The sequence below is a fragment of the Lycorma delicatula genome, chromosome 10 (genome assembly GCF_047948215.1).
Source record: "Lycorma delicatula isolate Av1 chromosome 10, ASM4794821v1, whole genome shotgun sequence".
Taxonomy (NCBI): Eukaryota; Metazoa; Arthropoda; class Insecta; order Hemiptera; family Fulgoridae; genus Lycorma; species Lycorma delicatula.
This window is the reverse complement of record NC_134464.1, coordinates 4,893,129-4,918,230: the sequence shown is the minus strand read 5'-3', so window position 1 is coordinate 4,918,230 and position 25,102 is coordinate 4,893,129. Positions and strand designations below refer to the sequence as shown.

The 25,102-nt window shown below is 33.0% G+C and overlaps 1 protein-coding gene across 1 annotated transcript in view; it reads right to left on the bottom strand.

Moving 5' to 3' along the window:
- Positions 1-24,610, bottom strand: part of LOC142331195 (uncharacterized) — a 429,195-nt gene extending 404,585 nt beyond the window's left edge. Inside the window, exon 1 of the mRNA XM_075376932.1 lies at positions 24,326-24,610. Coding sequence (XP_075233047.1) covers positions 24,326-24,499 — 174 coding nt within the window. The 5' untranslated portion in view covers positions 24,500-24,610. The remainder of the gene's footprint in view (positions 1-24,325) is intronic.
- Between the last annotated feature and the right edge of the window lie 492 nt (positions 24,611-25,102).

The following is a 25,102-nucleotide window of genomic DNA, read 5'->3' as shown; positions in this document are numbered from 1 at the left end:
TATATTTTCTTAAGCTTATTATAGTAACCCTACATACACACTGTTACAAACGTCATAGAACGGGTTACTGCTTTATATATACAAAAATATTACGTCTTTTAGGTTACGAAAATAATTTAATATGTGATAAAGTGATATTTAAAATAATAATAATTAATAAATAATATGCAGTAAACAGAATTCAGTTTTTTTTTTTGCTAATAAATAAACAATGATACCTGAAAAACGTTTCGCTTAGCGATTTTAATGCGCTGAAGAATAAGTTACTGTGACAGCGGTTTTTAATTCTGTTTTTGAAACGAGCTATATCGAAACCGAGAATTAAATACCGTGTCGCCTATTTAAAAAAGTGAAAACATTAAAAATAAAGTAATTCTCGCTTAAATACGCTACGAGATCAAATTGTCGGTTTGAAACCCAGAACCGCGTAATAAAATGAAAAGCGACTTTTTTAGGTACAAAATTATTACGCATTAAACCGTCGTTTTTTGTACGCTAAATTATGAGCAAAAGTCTCCTCTTAAGACGAAATCTAAAAATATATATTTATACTCCAATCAGATTTCAATACCACCTCGATATCGAGTCTATACATGAAATCCATTCGAGTAAATTTTTCTGGAACGGTAGACACGTTTCAATTATTTTTTTTAATATACGTAAGCCATTTGTAAAAATTAATAGGAATTTTGGGTGAATCGGTACCGAGTGCTAAAAAATTGAATGTAATTCAGTATTCTACTTAACGATGAATAAACTTTATCAAAATTACATCGACCTTTTTTTCCCAAACTTCCAGTTTTAAATTTATAATAAAGAAATTCTGTCGCAATAAGCGCGTTAGAAGTGCAGATTTCCGTTTTTTGCTGTAACTCGGGTTTCCGCCAACCGAATCGCTTAAAAATCAATCGGATTTTATTTCTACTAGTAAAACGAAAGAAAGCCGAAAATGTACCCAAAAACTAGTTTTTTGGCTCTAACGCCGGTTCCTGTGAACCGATTCGTTTGAAACAAATAGCGTTCTATACTCGATACGTTTACAACACCCTACCGAGTTTCGTCAAAATCGGTTTAGATTTGCGTTCGGTAGAACGGACGTAAAGATTTACACATACATACGTATATAAAAATAACCGAGCGCAGTAGCGATTTCAAATTTTTTTTAAATCTGTTAAAAAGGAGGTTATTTTTAATTATTATTAAAATGTTGCAAGAAACTATACGAATAGGGTTTGAGAAATTCAGCTTTAAAATTTAAAAAGACATATTTTTTATCGAAGAAAAGCAACAGCTCTTTAAATGTTTATTTTATAAAGCGATTTAATTTGTAAAACTTTTATTATACCTTAATATTCGTTTATTTAAAAGTATATTGTATTATTGTACAGGTACAACAGATCAGATAGGATCGCATAAATAAGGATTGTATTTAGTTATTAATATAAATAAATCATTCAACGATGCAGAGCAAATGAATAAAATTTCAATGCATTTTTGATACGTTGCAGTAGTACCGTTGCGAGTGCAAACACAAAAATGGACAAATACACCTATACGAAGTAAATATACATATATATATATATATATATATGTGTATATATAAAATAAAAGAACCGCCGGAATAACGTAGCCTTACGATCAAACTACAAATAAAAATATATGAGATCGGAAACGATTCAAAAAAGCAAAAAAAAGAAAACGAAACTCGAAAGATTGTTACATGCAACATAGAAACATACGCGCAGATATATGTACTTACACGATAAAAAAGTAAAACAAAACTATTGCTTTTGACTGATGCCGTCTCAGTTTTGATCTATATGACTCGCTTGGGGCCAAGTACGAGAAGATAGACAGAACACGTATTTTACCTCCGGTCTCGATTTAAGGTGAAATAGAAAATATTTTGTGAGTGATCGAGTGTGTTTGTATGTGTGAGTATATATATATATATATATGTGTGTGTGTGTGTGTGTATTTGTACGAAATGGGCGTATTTGAGTGTATGATTTATTAATATTTTTCACCAGAAAAATAAATAATAAACAAAGATTTCTTAAAATAACTTTAAATATCGTTATTTAATGAAAACAAACTGAAAGGATAATATTAACGACTCTTTAAATCCTGACTACGGAAAAGAATTCAAAATTTCAGCCGTCCTTTACAAAATTACATCCAGACATCAATAATAATAACAATAATAAATAAATACGCGTAATTTTTTTTTTATCTTGAAAGAATACGAAGGAAAAATAATAGGATATCGGATGAAACGAGTATACAAATTTCGCAAATATTAAACTTTCAATTCTATTTTCTAAATTACCATTTAACAAGTATCAATGAAGCGATAAGGTTTAAATATATTTTAATTTGTTTTGTAATGACTGTAAAAGATTTTCAAATTTTCCTCGACCACTTGAAAACGTTTACTCCAGTAACTTAGAAGGGTAACATCGAATTTTATAAAACATATAACAGACGAACCGTCATAATTTCGCGATTAAAATCGGTATACATTTACATTTTTCTTTTTTTTGGTGTATTGCATTATTTACAATCGGTTTCCTGAACGTTGAAACTATAACTAAATTGTACAGAGTAATAACGACGTGAAAGTAAAGATAAAGCTTTCAACAAAGTGCGGTATAATAAAAAATATAACTAAGCGTAACAAAGTACACAAAATTCGATAATTAAATGTTAAGAACAAAAACGTTAAACGGTAACGTTACTCGACGTAGGTATAGAGAACAATAAAATTAAATAATTAATAAACGGAGCTCACAATCGAGTATAAAACTGTCACAAGTCGTATATGAGAAACAAAGAAAACGCCAATAAAAAATTAACCGGTAATGTATAAGAACCGAAGTAGGAACCGAGAAACTTAAACGATTCGTAATTCATAAACGACAAAACAAAATAATTCATAAGGACGATATTCAACGCAAAATCCAGTACATGCGACTCTTCTGTCGACTCGTACCTTCGCTATTATCCAAAAGGTTAACGGCCAGTAAGCTTAAGTACATACTTTGAACTTAACCGGTAAATTTCTTCACGAGCAGGTGGCATTCCTATCAAACGGTGAATCTCCTTGTTCTTAGAAAACCTTCGAGGAACGAGGAAAAAACTTCGAGGAACGTCTCCGACATGTTCCTCGGCTCTTTGTTCCGGTACTTTTGGATAATATCGATATCGCTATCGCTTATCGTACCCCGAAGTTGTATCCCGTAAGCGTATCGGCTTTAAAAACCCCTTATACTTTTCTTATAATTCGTGGCAGGGGTCCTGCAAACCAAAATCCGGGAAGATAAAAACTGATGGAAGGTTCAAGGTGGACCTTCTAAAGAGTACCACATTACATAGTCCTCAGACTGAGGCGGAAGAACATGACCGAATGGTCGGTCATGTCAACAGACCAGAGGTCTGTTACGAACCTTTTTCCTAACAACCGTTTCGACCGTCTAAGTTTGATATTTATTCGTTTTCTCTTTTCTCTCTCGTGATTTTTCCGCGTTAGGCGGCCGTCTAAATGATGTCCTAGGTACCGTACGTTGTCCGAATGAGGGATGTGAACTCCATCTAAGCAGACACGCGGGCAAACTCCCCTCCTCATCGCAAACGTCACACGACTCGAATTTTCAGTACTAACATGTACCTTCTATTCGGCCAGCCGTTCACCGAGAAGGTCTAACTCCTATCGCGATTAAGTCAACCGCCGTAATAGCCGTGTCACGAGCTAAGGACGCAAGAGCTATATTTTCCGTTCTAAGAAGATCATCTTGACCCCAGAGAGAATACACCCCCGTGTGACGGATCCGGCCGTCACGCCGCCCCCTTCGCACCTAGACCTCCAAAAAGTCTGAGGTCATACCAGAGGTCATCTTCAAAAAGCCTGAAGACATATCCCAGTCTGGCCGCTGGCAAGATGAGAATGCCACAAGTGACATTCCCATCGGTGTACCGCGCCAAACGCATATGCAAGCGACAACGATCTTAATAGGTCCTAAACACCTTCCGATCGAGCTGACCTACAATCCTAACCGAGCGAGGGTGAGCCCAACGCTCAAAACAGGTTCTAACTATTACCGAAAGTAAAAACGTAAAACAAATTATAAACGACAAATATAAAATCGTTAACTAAAAAAAAATCGACAAAACGAAAAAACCTAGCTCAAACCGAAACGCAGAAAATCTAGGCCAAAGGTAATCGGTAAAATAAACACGCTTGAAACAAACCCCAAGTAATAAAAGTAAAACAAAACGCTAAAGAAAACAGGCAAACTTTAAACGCCGATCCGAGAACAAAAACATTAAATGCAAAACATAAAACGAGCAAACAATAAATATAACACTCTAATCTAAGCAGCAGAACAGATCGAATACAAAACCGGCCCAAGACTGACTCTGCGGAACACCTGATTTCGTAAATAATAAACCTGATAACTCTTGGCCTTATTAAACAGAATGCCACAAACGCTTGTATCGTCATCGATAACTCTTGGCCGTATTTAACCAGTGAGAATCAAGGTAGTCGCCTAATATCGAATAATGTGGTTGCCACAGGCTCATTAACGAAGAAGAAAAATATTTGACCCTTCCAAAAATTGAACCGAGATCACACGCCGAGATCTAAGTCGATCGGCATACCCCAAATACTATAATATCGCATTTATATTTCGAAATAATATAATAAATTAATATATAAATAAAAAAGTAAGGGAAATATATATTTTAAAATAAATTTAGATCGAATCTGTGAACATTTTATATAATTAATTATAAATTAGCGATTTAAAATAATTAACGAATAATAGATTTTATTTTTTAAATATTTTTATTTCATTAAAACTGTGTAGAAGTTTTCACCTATACCGTTTGAGATGCTGCAGTAGGTACCGATTTTAAAAGAACACAAATAAAGGAAAATCAAATACGATCAAACCTACTACAATAAGTTTAATTTTTTCCCAAAATTATTACCATCAAAGTTATTTTTCTTGTTTACCTCCGGGACCACCGTAACGTATCGCTTCAGAGGATGAGATGAATGATAACGCGTGTGAAAATGCCTTGCCTGATCGGGATTCGAATCCGGGACTTCCGGATGAAAGGCCGAGACGCTACCACTCTCGCAACGAAGGCCGGCAACCGTCAAAGTTTAAAAGGCTCAATAGACACGCAGGCGGGATGGATCGATGAGCCGGTGATCGGTTTCTCGCTACCTACGACGTTATGGTACTATTAGGGACGCCAGCGCTACTTCATACATCCCCAGGTAGAACTACCGAACATATATGGGTTTACAGTTTTCTAAATTTTGGCGAAAATTTAAAGAAAAAAAAGTAATTAGAAATTTAGATATCGTATCGGATTTTCGGGAAAATTTTGTTTGTTGTAGACCCATCTCAGCGAGTAAAATAAAAATCCATCGTATTCGTCTGTACGTCTTTAAGCTTGTGGTTCAGTTTCACCAAACTACTGAAGAATTCTTTTTTTTTCTTTTTTTTCATATTTTAATTAACTCGATAAAGCATAGCTAACCGATTTTCAACTTCATCCCTTTCGAACGGTTTGAGCTCCTTTGAACCCGCTTAAGAGTCAGTCGATCTTTTCAAAATACTTAAGAAGCGATCGATAGGAGTAAAGCGTAATAAAATATCAGTTCGTGAAGCCCACACAACCGTTCATAAATTTGAGCTAACATTAAAATCATACGGTTTGTTTATCTTCATTTCTTTTGTGATAAACAAGATTTTACTCTTCCTATGATATCTTAATTTAATTTATTAAGCACACTCTTCGACGTGGAAATTTTCACAGTCGAATTTCTCTAGTTAATGTTTTTACGATTTACTTATCCAGGTATTTTCAACAGATATTCCGTCAAAAGATTTTTAAAACCTTACTTTTGCGATATCGATTGAAAAACTATTCAGATAATATCTCGCTTAAAAGTTAATAATAAAAGTAAATTTTCGAGAAAGATAGGTTTACACAGCGACACGGTGAATTTTCGAAAAAATATAGAACCCCTATTTTTTAAGGACGGGGTGATTCTACTCTTTTCGATAACGCTTGAAAATAATTCTTACCGTGTCAGATCAAAAAAATTGTTTCAATCGAATAGTTTGCTGCTTTTCTCCTTCCTTTCTATTATTTTTACGCTAATCTTTAAATCTCAACGCGATTTACTTCATTCTACATCCATAATTATCTGCATTCTGTTGTGCGATCTTTGCCTTATCGAACAGTTTTTACTTTTCACGTGTTTCTTTAACGCTAGAAGTCTTAATATACGGCCCGAGGACTCTACAGTTCGACGGGCCTTTTTAAAAGTTTGCCTCAAATTTCAACAGGGACGGTATACGCGTTTGGGGTAACAGGTTGCGTGTGTGTTTGTGTGTTATCATTTTCCTCAAAAACTACTGGACCGATTTTTGATGCGGTTTTTTGTATTACAGAGGTCACTTCAGGGTAGGTTCTTAGATTAGTTTTACGGTTATAAACCGCCAGGAAGCACTGCAGTAGATATGTTTCTTCAAAATGGCTTTTGAATGATTCTAAGTCTTTTTAAACTCCAACAAGGCTACATTATGGCTTACACTGATAGACAAAAAAAATTTTTAATGTTCTTCTAAGTGTGATACCCTTTCTTGAATTGCTTTTTTTCGTACATTATAGATCTGTAAATACAAGCTTTCTATCGCTCTTAGTTTTAAATAAATTACGCCTCAAAGTAAATTAACGGAAAATGTAGTTAAAATCTGTAAAATTTATTATTTTGCATGGCCGTACCTCTGTTGGAATAAATTCACTGACGCCTTTATTTATAAATAACCTCAGCTACATTAGGCGGCTAGCATGTTAGCATTCCATTTCCGAAATGTTTCTGTGGATCACGTTGAAACGTTCAACGTGATCGTCACTTACGTCTCCCAGGTTGTCCGGGAAAAATCCAGATGTGAGTGGGAGGAAATGTATTTTCAAAGACATATTACATCCCATAGCTCTGTATGAAGTAAGAAGTTAATTAACAATATCGTGGTCATTTTCGAATTTTTGTTTCCCGATAAAAGTTTAGCAAAGGTCATTAAATGAAGCCCAAGTTGCATTTTCTACATTATTTAACATCGAGTTATATACATCATCTTTGACCGACTCTCTTATTTGAACAACAACAAATATTCCTTCTTTAATTTTTCCTTCGCTTACATTCGGAAGTTTCTGCCTGATCTACAAAAATCCAGGGCTATCCTTCTTCATTGCTTTTACAAAATTTTTCTTCAGTCCTACCTTGATTTGGAGAGGAGGTAAAAATATTTTTTTGGGTTCAACTAAGGGCTCGTGAATAATATTTTCCCCGTTTCGAGTTAAATTTTCTTGTTTCTTCCACTCTTTGCTAACATAATGTTCATCCTTAGCTCGGCTGTCCCGTTCGCAAAGAAAACATATGTACTTAGTACAGCCTAACTACACACCTAACAAAATAGCTATAACTATCAAATCACCACATACGATCCAGCTGTTTTTTATAATTTATTTTTTCAAGAACGTCTTTCATGACATCGTATGTCTAAAATTAATACCGTAAGCGATCGGTATCGAAGGATATTTGTTGCCGTAGTGTAGTAGAACCACTTTTAAACTATAATCGGACGAATCTGTGAAAAGGCGCCAGTCCTCAGGTTTATGAACTTTTCCTAAGCGCAACATAAGCTCATCAATATTTGTACAATAAACCAAATTATTTTCATCAATAAAGTACCGAGAAAGTTCTTTTTGTCGGTTTCGAAAGCCCGAAAGTTTTGTATTTCTTTGAAGTAAATTCAACCTTGCAGTCTTGATCCTATCAGTTCAGTTTGAATTTTTGATAAATTTAAATCCCTAAGCAAGTCATTTAATTCACCTTGTGTTATAAAATACGGTTTATCGGAAGATAATTCAAAATCAAAATCACTGTTGTCTTCTTCAGTACTACCTGATTCTTCATCGCGCTTTCGAAACATACATTCACAGATGGCTTAGGAACTGGGATAATTGCACTGCGAGTTACAGATACCTGATTGCAGACTACAATGGAGGATATTTTACAGTAGGTTTAGATTTTTTGGAAATTCCAGACACACTTGTAAATCAAAAGTAACAATCGGTACATGATCCTTTGGTTCACGCCAAACCATAGGTACCCGACTGGCAAAGCCTTCCGTGTATCTTTCCACCATCCTTTTAAATATATAGAACAATTAGCGCGTATTATATGAGGAGCCTACGTCTTATCCCGATCACCAATTTTGTACTGAAAGTACAAACGATTTGCTTTTTTAATTAAAGGTGTAATGTTTTTTTCTATTTGATTTACGGTAAACTCGCCAAATACATAACAAAAGGCATCCACATCATTTACACAATTTCGAGGCATTACGACACTGCACTGTTAACAAACTTAAGACGGCAATAAGACTGAACAAAATTAATTCATTTCTAAATCCAGTGCTTAATACAAACAACACAGCTATGATTTCAGCTACATGTTTTGACCTGCACAGACAAGATTAATCTTGTCCATCAAGGCTCGCTCTTCAGTATTAGATACGATGTCATAATATATGACTATGATATGATTTAATTCTCTGTCTAGTATTGTTTATTTATAGCTTAAAAATTACGTTAACAAAGTTACACGATAAAAAATAAGCTAACAAAATACAATATGGAAGCTTAAAACGCTAACTATACGTTGAATAATGGAAAAAAATCCTTTGCTTAAAATTTAAAGATATTTTAAAAACGGTGCTTGATAGAATGATTCTGAGTTCATATTCGTTTTCAGCAACAAGAAACAGACTGAAATCATGTATCGCACGTTATGTTTATCAGTGATTTATTAAATAATTTGCACCGGTCAAATATAGTAAACTTTCATCATCATTAGCCTATGAACGTCCCGCTGTTGGGCGCTGGTCGACTAATCTTTAATAAGTAATAAAAACAAATAAAATTAAAGATTTTAAAAATCCACGACGAAAAAAACCTTAAGAACGTGAAGTAATTAAATAATTGTATTTTTACTTTATAATCCTCTGTGATATTGTAATATTGTTTTTAAGGGAATAAAATTTAAGATTTTGATTGGCCGTCGTGCGTGACCCGTAGGCTACACAAATAAGCTTTAGTTATCATCATAGTCACGCATGACGGTTAATCAAAATCAAAACAGAACTTGATCAAAGTAGAAAACTTGGAATACGATTATTGGGCGAATAAGCGACTGGAAATCTGTTAAAAACTAATTTCTCATTCAAAAAATTTAACCTAGCGCTCAAGAAAGGTTCAGATGCTTAGTCTAAATTAGAGTCGACAATAAAAAGCAAAACGAATAAGTGAAAATGACGACTGTTACAACTAATACTGTTTATCTAAAAGCAATGAAATTTAAAGAAATAGTTTCCTTCAACATTCGAAAAAACTAAAAATAAAGGCTTTAATTAACAAATGATCATTTTTGTTTTGCATATATCTATAAAATGATCGTTTATATTACTATTAGTGTATTAATAAGCCGACCTAAACATTTCAGAACATTTTAATTTTAGCCCCGATGTACACGTATTAGTCGATTTCTGATAGTTTTTTTTTTGTTACATTTTTGGGAAAAAATAACTGCACTAAAATTACCCATCGCCTGATTTTATCATTAGGCTAATTTAATAATGTCCCGTAGATTTATTAATAGATTACTTTTAAAAAAATAACGTTTAATTAAGAACAGAATTTTTTTTTTTCATTTTGAAATGAAGAATTTTTTTTCATTTTTTCATTTTAAAATTCCGATGGTTTTTTTTAAGACGTTTGCTTTAAGTTGAAATTTTGATTCCTGAAAAGGGTAAGAATAATTTTTTTGTTCATTAAATTGTGCATTCTTTAAACGTTTATAGTCATATTTTTAGAAAAAGATTACTGTGCATTTAACATAATTTCAGGTAACGACGGAATCGAAAAAGTTTTACAAAATCTGATGTGGACACCAAATTATTTCCTTGTGGGCCTAATTAATTAGATATACACATTTTTTTTTTTTTTTTTAATGAAAAGTACATAAAATTTTATTTCGGTAATAACTTGTGATATTTTTTTTATTGTTGTAATTAAATTATTATTTATCGTAAAACCTGTTTTACAATCACAGGTTAAGAATTATTAACAAATCGATATATTTAAATTTAAAAAAAGAAAAGTTAAAAAAAAGGATATGAATTCTAATTCGAACCGATGCGCCTTCCCTGCGTAAGATCCAAATATTTCGTTAATTATAATTTTATTTGGCTATAACTCTAGAATCGATGAAAATAAGTACCGCTTACGATATATAGTTGAACATTTCTCAATGAGGGCTTATTACTGCAGTTAAGAAAAAAACCAAAATACAATTTGTTTTGGATTTTGGGTTTTTTTGGACGCTTTTGGTTCAGTCAAGCTTTTGGAGGTGTTACAACTAACTAGATGTTACAACAGTCCTAAATTCAACATTTCAACATCTTACGGCTAATCGTTTTTGAGTAATGCGAGATACGTACAGACGTCATGCCGAAACTAGTCAAAATAAATTCGGGGATGGTCAAAATGGACATTTCCTTGAAATCTGAAAACCGAAACTAACAATTGAAGTATCGGATTATTACAGCATTTTGATTTATATATCAAAATATTTTCGAGAGAACAATCGAGAAAATCAATTAAAAATATATTCCGCTCAGCCTTACTTCTTTTACATCGTTTTTTCAATCCTTAACTTAATTTTTATCAAAACCAAAGATTATTTGGTAACATTAGGATTGTTTTCCTACGGACAACTTTTTGTACGCCTATATATGTTTTTAATAAAAATGAAACTAAATTTTAAAAAAGATTTAAAAAAGTAACAATTTTCAGATTTTTAGACCGTGCCGAATTAAGGGTTAACTTTCTTTTTCTTTAAGTTTCTTTTTTTTTAATCTAGCGCGGACTTCAAAAAGGTTGAATTTAATGTCACTGGAAAAAATTTTAACATTTATTTTACAGGAAGATTTTTCAGAGCTGTTTTTGAGTAATTTATAGCCCACCGGGACGGTCTAACGGGAAACTCGTGATCGCAAATCAGCTGATTTATAAGGATCAAATCCTAGTAAAGGCAGTTATTTTTACACGAATTTGAATGCTAGATCGCGGATAACGGTGTTCCTTGGCGGTCGGGTTTCAATTAACCACACGTCTCAGAAACGGTCGACTTGAGACCGTAGAAGACTACCCTTCATTTACACTCGTACTTATCATCCTCTAAAGCAATACCTTACAGCGGTTCCGGATCGTATACAGAAAAATAGAGTAATTTATAATTAATTTTATGCATTTTAGTAAAGAAATTTCTGCGATCGGATACAGTATAAGGGTATCGCGGACAAAGGAGCACCGACGAGCTCGAAGAGAAGCGACTGTAACGCAGGAGTATTCGAATATTTTTTCTGAAAAGTCTCCTGAACGAATAAATTCCAAAAACCTATTTTGAAGTTGTAAGAAAAGGAATTCGATTATTTTAATATAATAAATTTTAACTGAAGATAAATAAACTTATCCGAGAAATTTCATAGAAACCGAGATAAGATATTAATAAGAAATCGGCAACAAAAACAAATAATTTGAAATAAGGTCTGTTTTTTTTTATAATTAGTAAATTCTTAAGATAAAAAACGATTCGACTTATGTAAATTTATTTCTGATCTTTTAAAATTAATTTATAATTTTAAAATGTAAGGTTTTGGGTTTTACCGATAAATAATAATTTTCTACAAAATATTAGTTCGGTTGTGTTTTTCTACTTTAGTTTTTTAAAACATTAAAAAGAACGTTTTAGAAAAACGAATGTTATATGTCTGGAACACTATTCTCTGGCCTCTAGTATACATAGTGTCGGATGAAACCGGAGGTATATACAACTCTCTCGGCTTCACATTGTTTACTGTACGGCTGACAGATGCGGGGTGTTTGTACGTATCGGCGCCATCTTGCGCCCCTAGACCTTCCCAAACATTGCCGTTCCTGCGTATCGTGATACTCTACGGTAGAACACACGTCCGTCGCCGTAATACTGTACGCAGGCCGATGATTCCACCATAACCTTATATTTTGTTCAGTTTTATGTAATTCTTTCGTAAATATGGTATATACATTTTTCTCACGATTCGTAGATCGGGTTCCTTATTTTTTATAAGCGTGTGCGTTAGCGCGTATGTATTGTATTCTTTTTCCGTAAATTTCCCGAAATACATATTTTTCATTATGAAAACTTTCATTTATTCCTAAAAAGATAACGATATCCGACTCTATCGAACCGGACAACAGCACTGTTATCGTGTAACTCGACGTAATACGTCGGACTACGATGAAAAAGAAAGGGTTTCATTACACATCCGTTGCCGTTTTTAATAAATTTTAAAACCATTAAAAAGATCTTCTCGCAGATTAATTTAAATAAAATAAAAAATAAATATTTTCTTTTAGAGAAATTATTGCGGCGTTGAACTTTTACTTAATACTAATTTAAAAAAAAAAACCCCTAAAGTTTCTCTAACTTCGTTTAAGTACACAAGTATGTACCAAAATAATTTCATTAACGCTTTTATAAATCGAATTTTATTTGTTTAGTGCTAACGCGTATTTACTCCATTATTGTTTCATTAATTATATATTTTTTAAGAATTAATACGGAATTTAATTACAATTTATAATTAATTGTCTATTTTAGGATGCTTTTCTGATCAGCGTTATCCTTTTTCTGCCCAAGCAAACGGACCGGCCTCCGTAGCGCGTGTGGTAGCGTCTCGACCTTTCATCCGGAAATCCCGGGTTCGACTCCCGGTCAGGCGTGGTATTTTTACACACGCTACAAATCATCCATCTCATCTTCTAGATCAATACCTGACGGTGGTCCCGGAGGTTAAACACAAAAAAGTAAACGGAGCAGTTTCTACTTTTTTTTTTGCGCGAAACAACATCAGATTCTTGATGTAATCAACAGAATGTACTATATAGCAGTCAGAATTAAATATTTATTTATTTACCAGAAGTATAACATGACGTAACGAAACATAATATTTAAAATTTAACGAAGTCGATTGCGATGTGTAATGAGAGCATAAAAAGGTAGTAAAATATTTGCGTAAATTTCCTCGCATCAATAAAAAAACAAAAAATACGAAAAAAGAAAAACAATCGTTTGTTCACGTTGAACTATCTTAAGTACGAGCTCACGTGCACCGGCACAGAGAAAAAGAGAGATTAATAACTTTAGTAATTTACTAAAGTTAAAATAGTCGTTCCGTCTATTCGAGAAACATTTTTATAAAATTTCTGATATTTGTTAAACGTATCTCGACTTTTACGAATGAAAAATTAAAAATTATCGTCTAAATTTTAGTTATAGGAAGCATTTAGTATTAAATATACAGAAATTCCAATTCGCACAACAATCTGTCGGGAGATGATTCTATGGCGAAAAGTAAGATAAAATTCATATAAACATAAGTCAGAAAACGGTTCGTAAGCGAGTCTCGGCTCGCGAAACATTTAGCTCTGCTTTCTGCTCCTTCTGTAAAATTAAACCGTACTAAAATTCTTATAATTTTTTGCATTTATATGTAAAGCGTTCGTTTAAAAACGTATCGCTTTTCCGATCCGGTTTTGTTTCTAATTAAAGTTCAACTCCTCAAATTTGCGTTTAATTTTAACAGACGTTATTTACATCCATTTTTTCAGAATTAAATTTTCTACGAAGTTAACTAGAAATTTGTTTATCGGTAAATTACCAAAGTTATTTTATTCCAAACGTAAAAAAGCGTATTCTCCGACAAAACTCTTTCGTGTTTTACCTCGTTTTTCCTAAAACCTAAGCGAGTTTAAGGTCTGGGATCGCTTTTATTCAATTTCTTAGATTAAAAACCATTAAAAGGACCAATTTACCTCCTCCATTTGTACTCGAAAAACTTTAGTACGCTTTAATTTCACTGAGGGAACAGAAAGGAGGACTAAATGTTTCGCGAGCCGAGACTCGCTAACGAACCTATGAATATATGAACGTTTTTTCTTATTTTTGGCTACAGAATCATCTCCCGAGAGATTGGCGCGCAATTTGGAATAATATATATATCCTTCTAAAAACAAAAATGTCAGAATGAATATCGAAGATACAAAAAAGTAGGAAATCGAAAGAATAGAGAAAGTCACGACTTGGCTTTAAATATGAATCGCTCAAACTGATATTTATAAATTAAAAATTATAATTCTTCCATGTCGCTTAAAACATTTCTCAAGAAAATCAAAAGAATACCTCTCACTTCAGAGGATCATGTGTATGAATGTAAACGAAGTGTAGTCCGAACTGTACAGTCTCAGGTCGACCGTTCCTGAGATGTGTGGTTAATTGAAACCGAACCGCCAAAGAACACCGGTATCCACGATCTAGTATTCAAATCCTCATCCGTTGTCTTTACTAGGATTTGAACCTTAGAACCCTTGACTTCGAAAAAATCAACTGATTTGCGACGGCGAGTTAATCACTAAACCAGCCCAGTGGGCTCATAATATCTTTTTTTTTACTTTTTTTTAACCTCCGGGACCACCGTTAGGTATTACTTCAGAGATGAGATGAATGATTTGTAGCATATGTAAAAATGCCATACTTGACCGGGATTCGAACCCGGGACCTATGGATGAAAGGCCGGGACGCCACCACTCGCGCCACGGAAGCCGGCATCATAAGAATACCTACATTTTTCAAAGCAAAAACAAAATTATTTTCGCATAACAAAACAGTAATTCAGCCCACGAGAATCTTCCTTTTTCTATATTTTTAATAAACAAATAACCCGTTTAAAAGAATTATCTGACCACTATTATTATGTTTTAGTCATTACTTACTCTATCGACGAAATTAAAAGCAATACTAATTAAACAAATCTGAATTTTGAGATTTTAGTTTCTTATAATGCTGCCTATAATCATTTGTACGACGTACATGTTGTTGAAACATGTACAATACCGACAGGACATCTCCAATTTTGGGAACGGATATGTTTCAGGTACAATTTCTGGTAGAACCGCATAGAAGCTTATTCCGCTTATATTTTTTAAAATTTTTAATTCATATCCGAAATTATAATTACAAAAATAAATATCCAAATTTGGGCAAACATCTAATATTCTTATGAATAATCTCCACTCTAGAAAAAATCGATATGCTGAAGTCGGGATGTGTTGCGCAGGACGAAAATGAATTGCTGGAGCGGCGACTATCCTATCGCTGTTCTCTACCCCTTCCGTGTATTATTAGGAGCGCCAACATTATTTCAGATATCTCAGGTAGAACTACTGCGCATCTACGTATTTAAACTTCTAAACTTTGATGAATCCTGCTCATCAAACATTTGCAGGACTGCATATGCATGCATTCCGGCTGCATATACGCTTCTACTAAAACCGGTTTCAGATAAAGTTACAGCTAATACGACGATCTTTTATTTCTGAAACTGAAATTTTAAAGAAAATTGCTATTAGGTATAATTTTATTAAGGATCGTCCAATTTTTCTTTTTGTAAAGAAATCATTTACCCTTAAAATAATTACGGTATCGTATATCCACAAATATATCTTCTTTATTTACCCGGTACGCTTTCTTCAGTCGTCTTCACTCTAGTTTCATCCCGTTTCTGCAGCATTTAAGCGAATGCATAACGAACCTTTTTTCAAAAGGGTTGCGAAAGGGACCCTTACGTATGAACCTTTTTTCCGTTACCGGGCGTAGACCAATTCCCAGTCTATAATCGGATGATATTCTATCGATCTCCTGAGACTACAAAACACATCGTCCTTGAATGAAGGCATCTTCTCTATTGAAGAGCTTCTTCTCGTCCTCGAGAAGAAGCTCTTCCAGATAGACGTTCCTGATTTGTCGAAGAAAATTTTAGCGCTCGTAAAATTTTCCGAGTCGGATAAAATAAGTTATATTTTCCAAGAGAGCCCAACTAATCTTCAGGCTGCAATTTTCTGGAGATATCTGTTCCATATCCTCTAAAATAAATAAAATATCTGCTTTACCCTTTTTCATATCGTATAGGCTTAATATTTTACGTTCTATACTTCCAAGACTACATTAAACGTATCTAAATTACATTAAGTTATAATAGTAGTCTTAGTCGTTACAGTAGTCTTTTAAAAAGATTCTACCGCAAAATGTTTCTTTTCGAATTCAAAAGACAAGGTAACCCCTAACAAATTACAAATTTAAGAAAATCTTATACATATCTCATGATTTTATAACGGAAAAATTTCCTTAAGGAAACCTGAGCCTATTCTTAAACGTTTATAGAAAGGATGTTTGTTTCGACCCGTACCGAACGGTTAACCCCAAATCGTCGAGCTTCAATTTGCTGTTCCTTTTTAAAATAAAGAAATTTTGAACCCTGGAATCGTTTGCACTGCTGTCTACAGAGGACTTAACGCATTCCTTCGAATGAGGTAGTATAATTTTAAAAAACGTGAGAAAGTGGATCGTTCTTTTTTTACTACCCGACATTTCCGTTATCGGGCATCTATTCCCGGCGGGTATTATTTTATTATTTCGGATAGATAGTCTGTTGGTAAACGAGTTCACGTTCAAAATACGAGGGGCTGCTCAATAGCTCGGTAGCTATTCGAAAAGATAGAGGAATACAAAGTCGAGAGCCGGTTCGGGTACCAGTCGTTCCAGCAGTCGTCCACGACTTTGAGAATTGAAATAACAAAAGATAATCGATGAATTCGAAACGTAGGCCTACAGAAGAACACTTCGCTTCGCACGTACGGGAAAGAGAACGAACGACTCGGGTATACAGAAGAGTTTGTCCGAAATATGCTTCCGGCACATCTTCCGCTTTTGCGGCCGTATAGTCCGTAGACCCGGCGAAAATCTTGAGAAGCTAGTCGTATAGAGAAAACTCGAGGGCGGCAGGTCACGCGGAAGACCGCCGAAAAAATCGCTAGACCGAATAGAAGAGACAAATGGAAAAACTTTCGGCGCATCGATTCGAACGTCAGAACACCGCGAGATACGGCGGGAAAATATCAGCGGGATACGATCGGGTCGCCGGCTCTCAGACATGAGAGAAAGGATCGCTGATGACGAGATGTAAAACGAAACGACTAGTGTTCGTCGCGAAAGAAAATGCCTCGAAGAGTCGTAGACTATGAAGTTTTACATTACTTTCTTTAGTTTTACGTTACCGATCGAGTTTTAAATTACTTTCTTTTTGCGTTATCGTTGAGAATTTCTTGTTTTTGAACAAAAACTATATTACGTAACACAGTCGCTTTATATAATACAAACCTTTTACTTCTCTGTAAAAGTGATTCTCCGTAGAACGCTGTCGAGTACTGTATTTTTCTTTTACAAACGCTAAAGATCGTCTACGCTTGAAATCGTTTCCTTTAAAACCTTTCTTCGATGTATTATTTACTGAAATTTATAGGACTAGATACGTACATTTTAGGATCGCTAAAACGTAAAATACACGCTAAAAAATTCCTTATATGTATTTAGGACCGAATTATTGATTTTTTTAAAACGATCACCGTTTATGAACGATTAGAAAATATTTTGTTAATGCTTTAACGAAATAATAAGCTTTGTTGTTTAATGTAATTCTCTTAATGACGTTACGGATGTTTTAAAAGAGTATTATTTGGAAAAACAGAGAAAAACGGAATAAATATTAGCGTTACTTCTTTAAATTGTTAATTCTTCATTTAGTAGTAATACGTAATTTAAAAAATTAAAAATCTTTCTTTAAATTAATTTAAAACGATAAAATATCGGCAAATATAATAATAATAATCGACCTAAAATAAGGAAAACAAAAAATATTCTTCATATCGAAGACTACCAGGACATTACAATAATTTCGTATAATTTTTTTTTTAAGGGGAAACGGAACTTACTATCATAATCACACTCGCATGAAAACAATAGCAGCGATAAGCGTCCAGCCAGCCGACTGCCTTGTAGCCACACTCCGATGTATTGTAACAACAAATAAAGAAATTGTGTATTTACCGATACTATTGGAATTATGTGAAAGAAAGCATTCGGTAAGAAAAAAATACTTTTCTAAAAAAAAGGAATCGATTGAAATATGTTAATCGATAAAAAAATGATTAAAAAAAAACAAGCGATACTTAATTTGGCACTATAAAATAAAATTAGTTTTTTAAGCCCCTCATAACTCTTTCTGTATTCATCCCGACACGATTTATTTTAATATTAAATTGCGGCATTATCGTATGGATTCCACAGATATCAATATTTCCACGGATACTTTGCTAAAAAAAATCTGTTTACATTAATCGTTTCGAAAAGAAAAAAAATGAATTGAGAAAGATGTTGAACCGGTTTACTTACGGCTTAAATACCGCGTAAGAAAATTTTTATATTTTTACTCGATCAGAATAACGATCTACGTAATAAAAGGATATTACGGGAGGATCGTTTATATTTATGGTTTATTACAATTTTCCTATTGATTTTTACAATTTTTATATATTTTTAACGAAATTTTTAATTTTCCACAAATTTCCATTCGCCGATATAAATTACAATATTACATTCAACTTAATACTTTAAAATAATATATTTAATTCTCATTATACGCTTGACGCTTTGATCGGTAAATTACTCTGCGTAAAGAGTAAATAACTCTTTAAAAAATAGTTCTTGTTTTTACTTCCTTACTCGTTACGTATTTCTTATTACGTCCCGTTTCATAATATTTGTATTAAACAAAGGAATTACAGAATTTCAGCTACGCATAAATAAGTTACACCGAGCGTTCCAGAGGTGTTACCGAAACCTAAGAGACGTATTCAGGAGACAAAATAAAAAAAAATTTGTACAACTCGAACAAATCCCCTATCGCGCTTCATTTTCCCTCTATCCACCGTTTTGTTTTTTTTTTATCGGTAAAATTTATATATTATGAAAGGGTCGAGATATTGTATCAATTTTTGGTCGGCATTTACCCGACATCTATAATATAAATAAATTTGAAAATATTTCTTAGAAAATTTCACAAGTATAAGATTCAAAACGATAAAACCTCCGACGTTAAAAAATGCTGTAAAAAAAATAAAAAACGAATAATAAAATTAAAAATCTTTAAAGTTTATGACATTTATCGCTGAAAATCTTCGGGGAACACGATAGATAATTTTGTGAAAATAAGTCGATAGCTACGATAGGTACCTGGAAAATCATGAACGTATACCGCTCGGGTGAAACTCACGATCCCCCGTTTTTCGCTTCCCTACGATCGGGTATTAAAATTTGCACTTCTTTTCGCTTCCTTCGTTAATTAAATTTCTAATCGTTTTTACGATTAGATATGATAGACGGGCAAATAATTGTAAATCAAAAAACGTTTAGCGATCCGCTTTAACGGTTTCGGTCACATCTGAGCCGCGTTTATCGACCGATTTGAATAATTAAGGGTGTCGCTTTGTTCTCGATAAAAAGTTTAACGTTTATTTTATTTAATAAAACTTAATTCGATAAAACCGATATTTAAGGATCTATTAAAGAACGATTACAAAATTTAAACGGCTGCCGTTTTGAAATTTTTAAAGGTAACATTTTCAAACTTACCTATTCTGTAAAATATACAATCGGATACACGTGTAGACTAAATTATATTAAAATATCTCCATCTGTTCTTAAGAAGTTTATTTCTACTGAAAAAATACTAAATAGCAGACCGGAAAGAAAATGAAGCCGGATAAGGCATCTGTCCTCGTGAACTTATTTTTTAATCCAAAAATACCGATTCGGTCGATCGTGTTCGGCCTACGCCTCCGGGAACGCTCCGAATAATAAATTATTATTCTCAAATAACAAAATATTATTACTTCTCTGCCATCGTAAATCGGTTATAATAAAAATCTGTCTTTCATTCGGAAAGGTCTGGATACGAGTTCCGGTAAAAGTTGGAATTTCTGTTACACGGTATTCAAAGAATTAAATTTTCATAGCGTAAAATTTAACCCCTATTTTATTCGTTACTATATATAAATATCTTGTTTGTCTGTCTTAATGATAAAATATTCTTTTTCGCTATATTTCATTCCCGGTTTTTTTTAATGAAACTTTCCAAGCGCTGAATTCTTACTATTCATTATTTAATCGAACGCGATCGTAGTTCCGGCTAAAATAATAATGTAAGCCGCGGTTAAGGAATCTTAAAAAAATTTAAACTATATTCGATTAATCTATCTATTCATCTACCTGAGTTTTGCGTCTATATATAGGACCGAAAATACTTTACCAGCAGCAAAACCGATATTGATATAATATTATGCGATTATTATTTCTTAAACAGGATGAAAAATAATAGATTCAGCGGTTTAAGCATCAAAGCACCGCTAGCTATCATCCATAGACCACGCCCGCTAAATATTATTCCTTTTTTTTCTACTACGATCGTTCTATTTTGTAATATGGAAATAACCGTAAACATTTTTTGTTTTACGGTTTTTTGTCGGTTATTTTGTTTAAGAAAATATTACCTAAAAACGGCTTCTAAGCCTAATTACGGATTTACCTTTGGTTTTCTCCGATCTCAGTTTGTCGATTTCTTAAAAAAATAATCCATTCGATTACTAAAACAAGAGTTAATCGATAAACGGACATTTAAATGTAATAAAAATGTTAAATTACTACGTTAATTTCAAATCGAATATATTACGTATCGTTACGTAACAACTGATCGCCAACGATAATAAAATTCCGATAAAAAGATAGGTTCGGTGAGAATCTATAATTAAAATTACCTGTTGTTAACGTATTAATATTTTTATAATTTCAAATCCATAAATAAAAACTGTTAGTTTTATTTTTCCGTTGTATTTAATAGATCTTGTACAAATTATTTATTTAACACGCGTTTCAGTGTTTCAGTCATCGTCAGTTAGTTTCTGTAACGCGAAGTAAAACACGTTTATTTTTTAATAAAAAATAAATATTATAAATATTTTTAATAAATAAGTATTCGTTTATTTCATAATACGCGGTCGCGCTAATGTTTTCGTGCCTAAAGTACATTCAAATTTACTAACGAAATTTCTTTCTAAAACGTAAAAAATATTTTAAAAATTTAATAAATTCAAAAACAACATTTTATTTCCGTATGTAACTAACGGCAATAAAAAAAATATACGAGCGACCGAAAAATTTAATATTTTTAATATAAGAAAATAATTTTTAACGTTAACTTCTACGACTATAAAGACGACACAATACGATTTAATAAAAAAATTACGTTTGTATACGTATATAAGATCGCATGAATTATACTAAAAAGAAACAACAACATAGTTTACTTTATTTTATCCAAAATTTCGAGTAGATTTTATAACCGAATAGAATATTTCAAATTACGAAAGAAATATTAGATTAAAAATACGTACGTCGTATCTTTCTCTGTCACTCTATCTCTCTCTCTCTCTCTCTCTTGCTCGAAATATATACGTATACAAATAAATTTCAAGACTTGTATAACGCTAAAAACGTTCTAAAGAAATAAACTGCCGATGTATGTTACTTAAATTGTTCATGAAAAAATTTACGATAACACTTCACGGTACCGACCGTTTTCATCGTAGCAAAGAAAACTTTTACAATAATTCGCACGGTCGGTGTTAAAAGAAAAGAAAACTTTCACAGGTAATAAACTACTTTTGGTAACATTTAAAGTAGAAAGAAAAAAATAAAATAATAATAATAATAATGCAAGAACAAAGAAAAAAAGAAAAAGTCGCACCGTATTTTCTTAACAAATTTGAGAACACGTCGAAAAAAAGGAAAGAGATTAATTGTATATGTAGTACGTAAAAAAAAAAAAAAAAATGGCAACATGCCCGTTGATAAGACTTCATATTTTCTGTGGTAAGTTTGGTTCGATGCTTTAGACGGTCGGTTAGTTGGCTTTAGGCCCGGGAAATTTTACATTGTAATGTTGGCAACATCAGTTTTTTTAACCAAAGAAATACTTCCGTTATTTCTTTAACGAAATGAAACCGACGTGAATAAAATTTGTCTTCTGAATAAAAAAAAATGACAATAAAAACAGAATACTACCGAAATAAATACGCCTGCATCTTAAAATTAACTGTTTTAATTCAAAATTTTGTAATTTCTTCAGTCTTTGAAAATTTTATTACGCAAAAAATATATTTTTATATTTTTCTGGACGGTAAAAAATCATACAGGATAATTGCCTTGATACGGTAACGCGTTCTTTTTATAACAGGAACGGGTTTTTTATTATTCAGTTTTTATTTTTTTTAACCAAACTACCGACTAAATCGTGAAACAGAAAAATGAAAAAATTTTTCTTTAAAACTCTAATTATTTACGCTCTCCTTAAACAACTTATAAAATTATAAATTATATTAAGTCTAAATAAAATGATAAAATATCCGCTTACTTTTGGTAAATGCAAACAACATTATCTATAGTCCGATTAATATATAATATATAAAAAGTGCTATTGGTTCGATAAAAATGATGATAATAACAATAATATTGCTGATCTCCGCGGCAGAGCGGTAGCGTCTCGGCCTTCCATCCGGAGGTCCCTGGTTCGAATCCCGGTTAGGCAGGGCGCATTTCATACGCTACAAAATTCCATTTTTTATCTCCCACACAGAAGCTTCAAGCTTATGCGGCGAGATCATCGAACGACAAAAAAAGGAATGATTTTTCTCTAACTACAGAAATTTCTCTCTGCGTCCAATAAAAAGGGACTGATAGTGAAATAATTTGGGGTGTCATCACACTATATGGAATTTATTTACATTAGTGAACAAAAATATCTTCTTTTACCATCTCAAAAACAAAAACCACAACCGGTGTCAAATTATTATTTATAAATAATAATATTAATCCTTTTTGTAATTATTTTATGAAAATCGTTTAGTTATATTAGTCGACTTAATTCTTGATAAATTTACAGTTTTTGAGAGATTTTTATTTTTTCCTTCCTGACTGTAAGTACCAAAAAAAACTTTAGTATATTTTATTTTTATTCTTAAAAATGTATACGCTTAAATAATAAAAAAGTGAAATAATGAAGAAAACTTTCGACGATGGTTAACAGGAGAATAAAAAACAAAAAGACGCGTTTCGATTGTAAAACAATCATCCTTAGTAGCGGTCGATTAATTGAGATAAAATAAATTACATTATACAAAAAACAAAACCTGAAAAATAAATACGGTAAATTTTCTATTTTCTAACACTATCAAATCGTACTAAAAATACTTTCATTAGATTTACAGTATATATATATATGACACCTTAATGTAAATTTTTAAAAGATACCGTGTTAACTAATTATATTTATTTTAAAGCTACTCGACAATAAATCAGCTAGCTGTTTTATGAAAATTAACTAAAACTAACTGTAAAATAATTAACAAAAATAGAGAAAATAAACTGCAAACAATTTCTTTAACGTGTTACGCGACATGAAAAATTACTGTTAAAAATGAATAAAATACTACCTATTCGAAACGGAATAACGTAAATCGAACAAAGAGATTACATTCTATTTAAATTTTGATATTAACAAAGTATTATTATTATTTTTGTAAAAGAAAATACGGTAAATAAGTCTATTAAGGAATTTCATGTCCCCGGTTAAACGTAAAAGAGGAATATAAGAAAAAAATTTCGCAGCCTACCCCCAAATTTTAAAACGTAAAAAATAGTACGAACATAAATGAATAATACGTAAAAAAATAATAACCGGGGAAACCGAAATAAATACCAGCGGTTTAAATACACTCAGTTATAATATACAGCGAGACAGCTAAAAACTGTTTCTACATGCGGTACACATTCTGGTCAACCGATGAAAGGAGTGCGAGTGTTTCCAACCGATTGAAAATTTACCTAAATTTATTATAATTATTTGTAACTTAAGTCAAAGGTAACTAGAAAAACATTAATTCATAAAACCGGCTTTAACTGCCGTTTTTTTCAAAACCGATAATAATTAAGACTAAAAAACTTACAAGGTTTTTTCTGAAACAAAATTGCGATGTGTAGAAATAAATACTTTTAGAATTATTGTAACGTTTTACACGTCGTTACACCGTGCGTAAATAAACAGGTTACTAAACACTATAGAAAGGTTTTTTTTTGCTTTTAAGATTTAAGTGAGAAACAACGATTACAAATAAAATTTGCAGTGCTTACCTTTTTCTCGGTGAGCTTTTCACAACGTCTCATTTTGCATATCTGATGACTCTTGTCGTTGCGGCACGGTGCACAATCTCCACAGTTGTCTTTTCTTTGACATCCGATACACTCTCCACAACGTTTTCTCTTTTTCTTAACCGGTTTTTCACTGCTATTTTCGCAGTCTTCCATATCACCTCCGGTAGGTCCGGTTAAACCACCCCCGATATTCTGATGCGATATCAACGGAGATTTAAAACCCGCGGTCGACGAAATGGCCGCGACTTGTCCGGAAGATTCGACGCTCGAACTTCCTACGCCGTCGCTTTCCGTTGAACTTTCCAAACTGGACGCGCGTACTTTTCGACGTTCTTTTTTACGTGAATCAAGGCCTCGCGGTGAACCGGCGTCCTCCATTTTGAGTGCCGGGTCTTGATCGAGCCCGGAATTATGGTAAATACCACCGCCCTGTAATTGCGTAGTAACGATTACGGGCTCAGTCTTAACGACGGTCAATAGAGTCGTCTGCTGGGGGTTTTGATAGGCAGGCCCCAGCTGGTGATATTGTCCTGGCGGACTTTGGAACAAATGGATATGTCTTTCGTCCAGAAATTGTTGTTGAATAGCGGGTATTTCCCTAGCTTGTACCGGAGCCGGTACCAAAGGATATCCTCTAGGATTGACGTTAACGGTGGATAACGTGTGGAAGCTCGGAAGACCGGAGGAAGAGCTCGAAGGCGAAGGCGGTGCGGGCGTAAGAGTCGTCAAAGAGATGCTATCTCCGTTTTGTTGGTC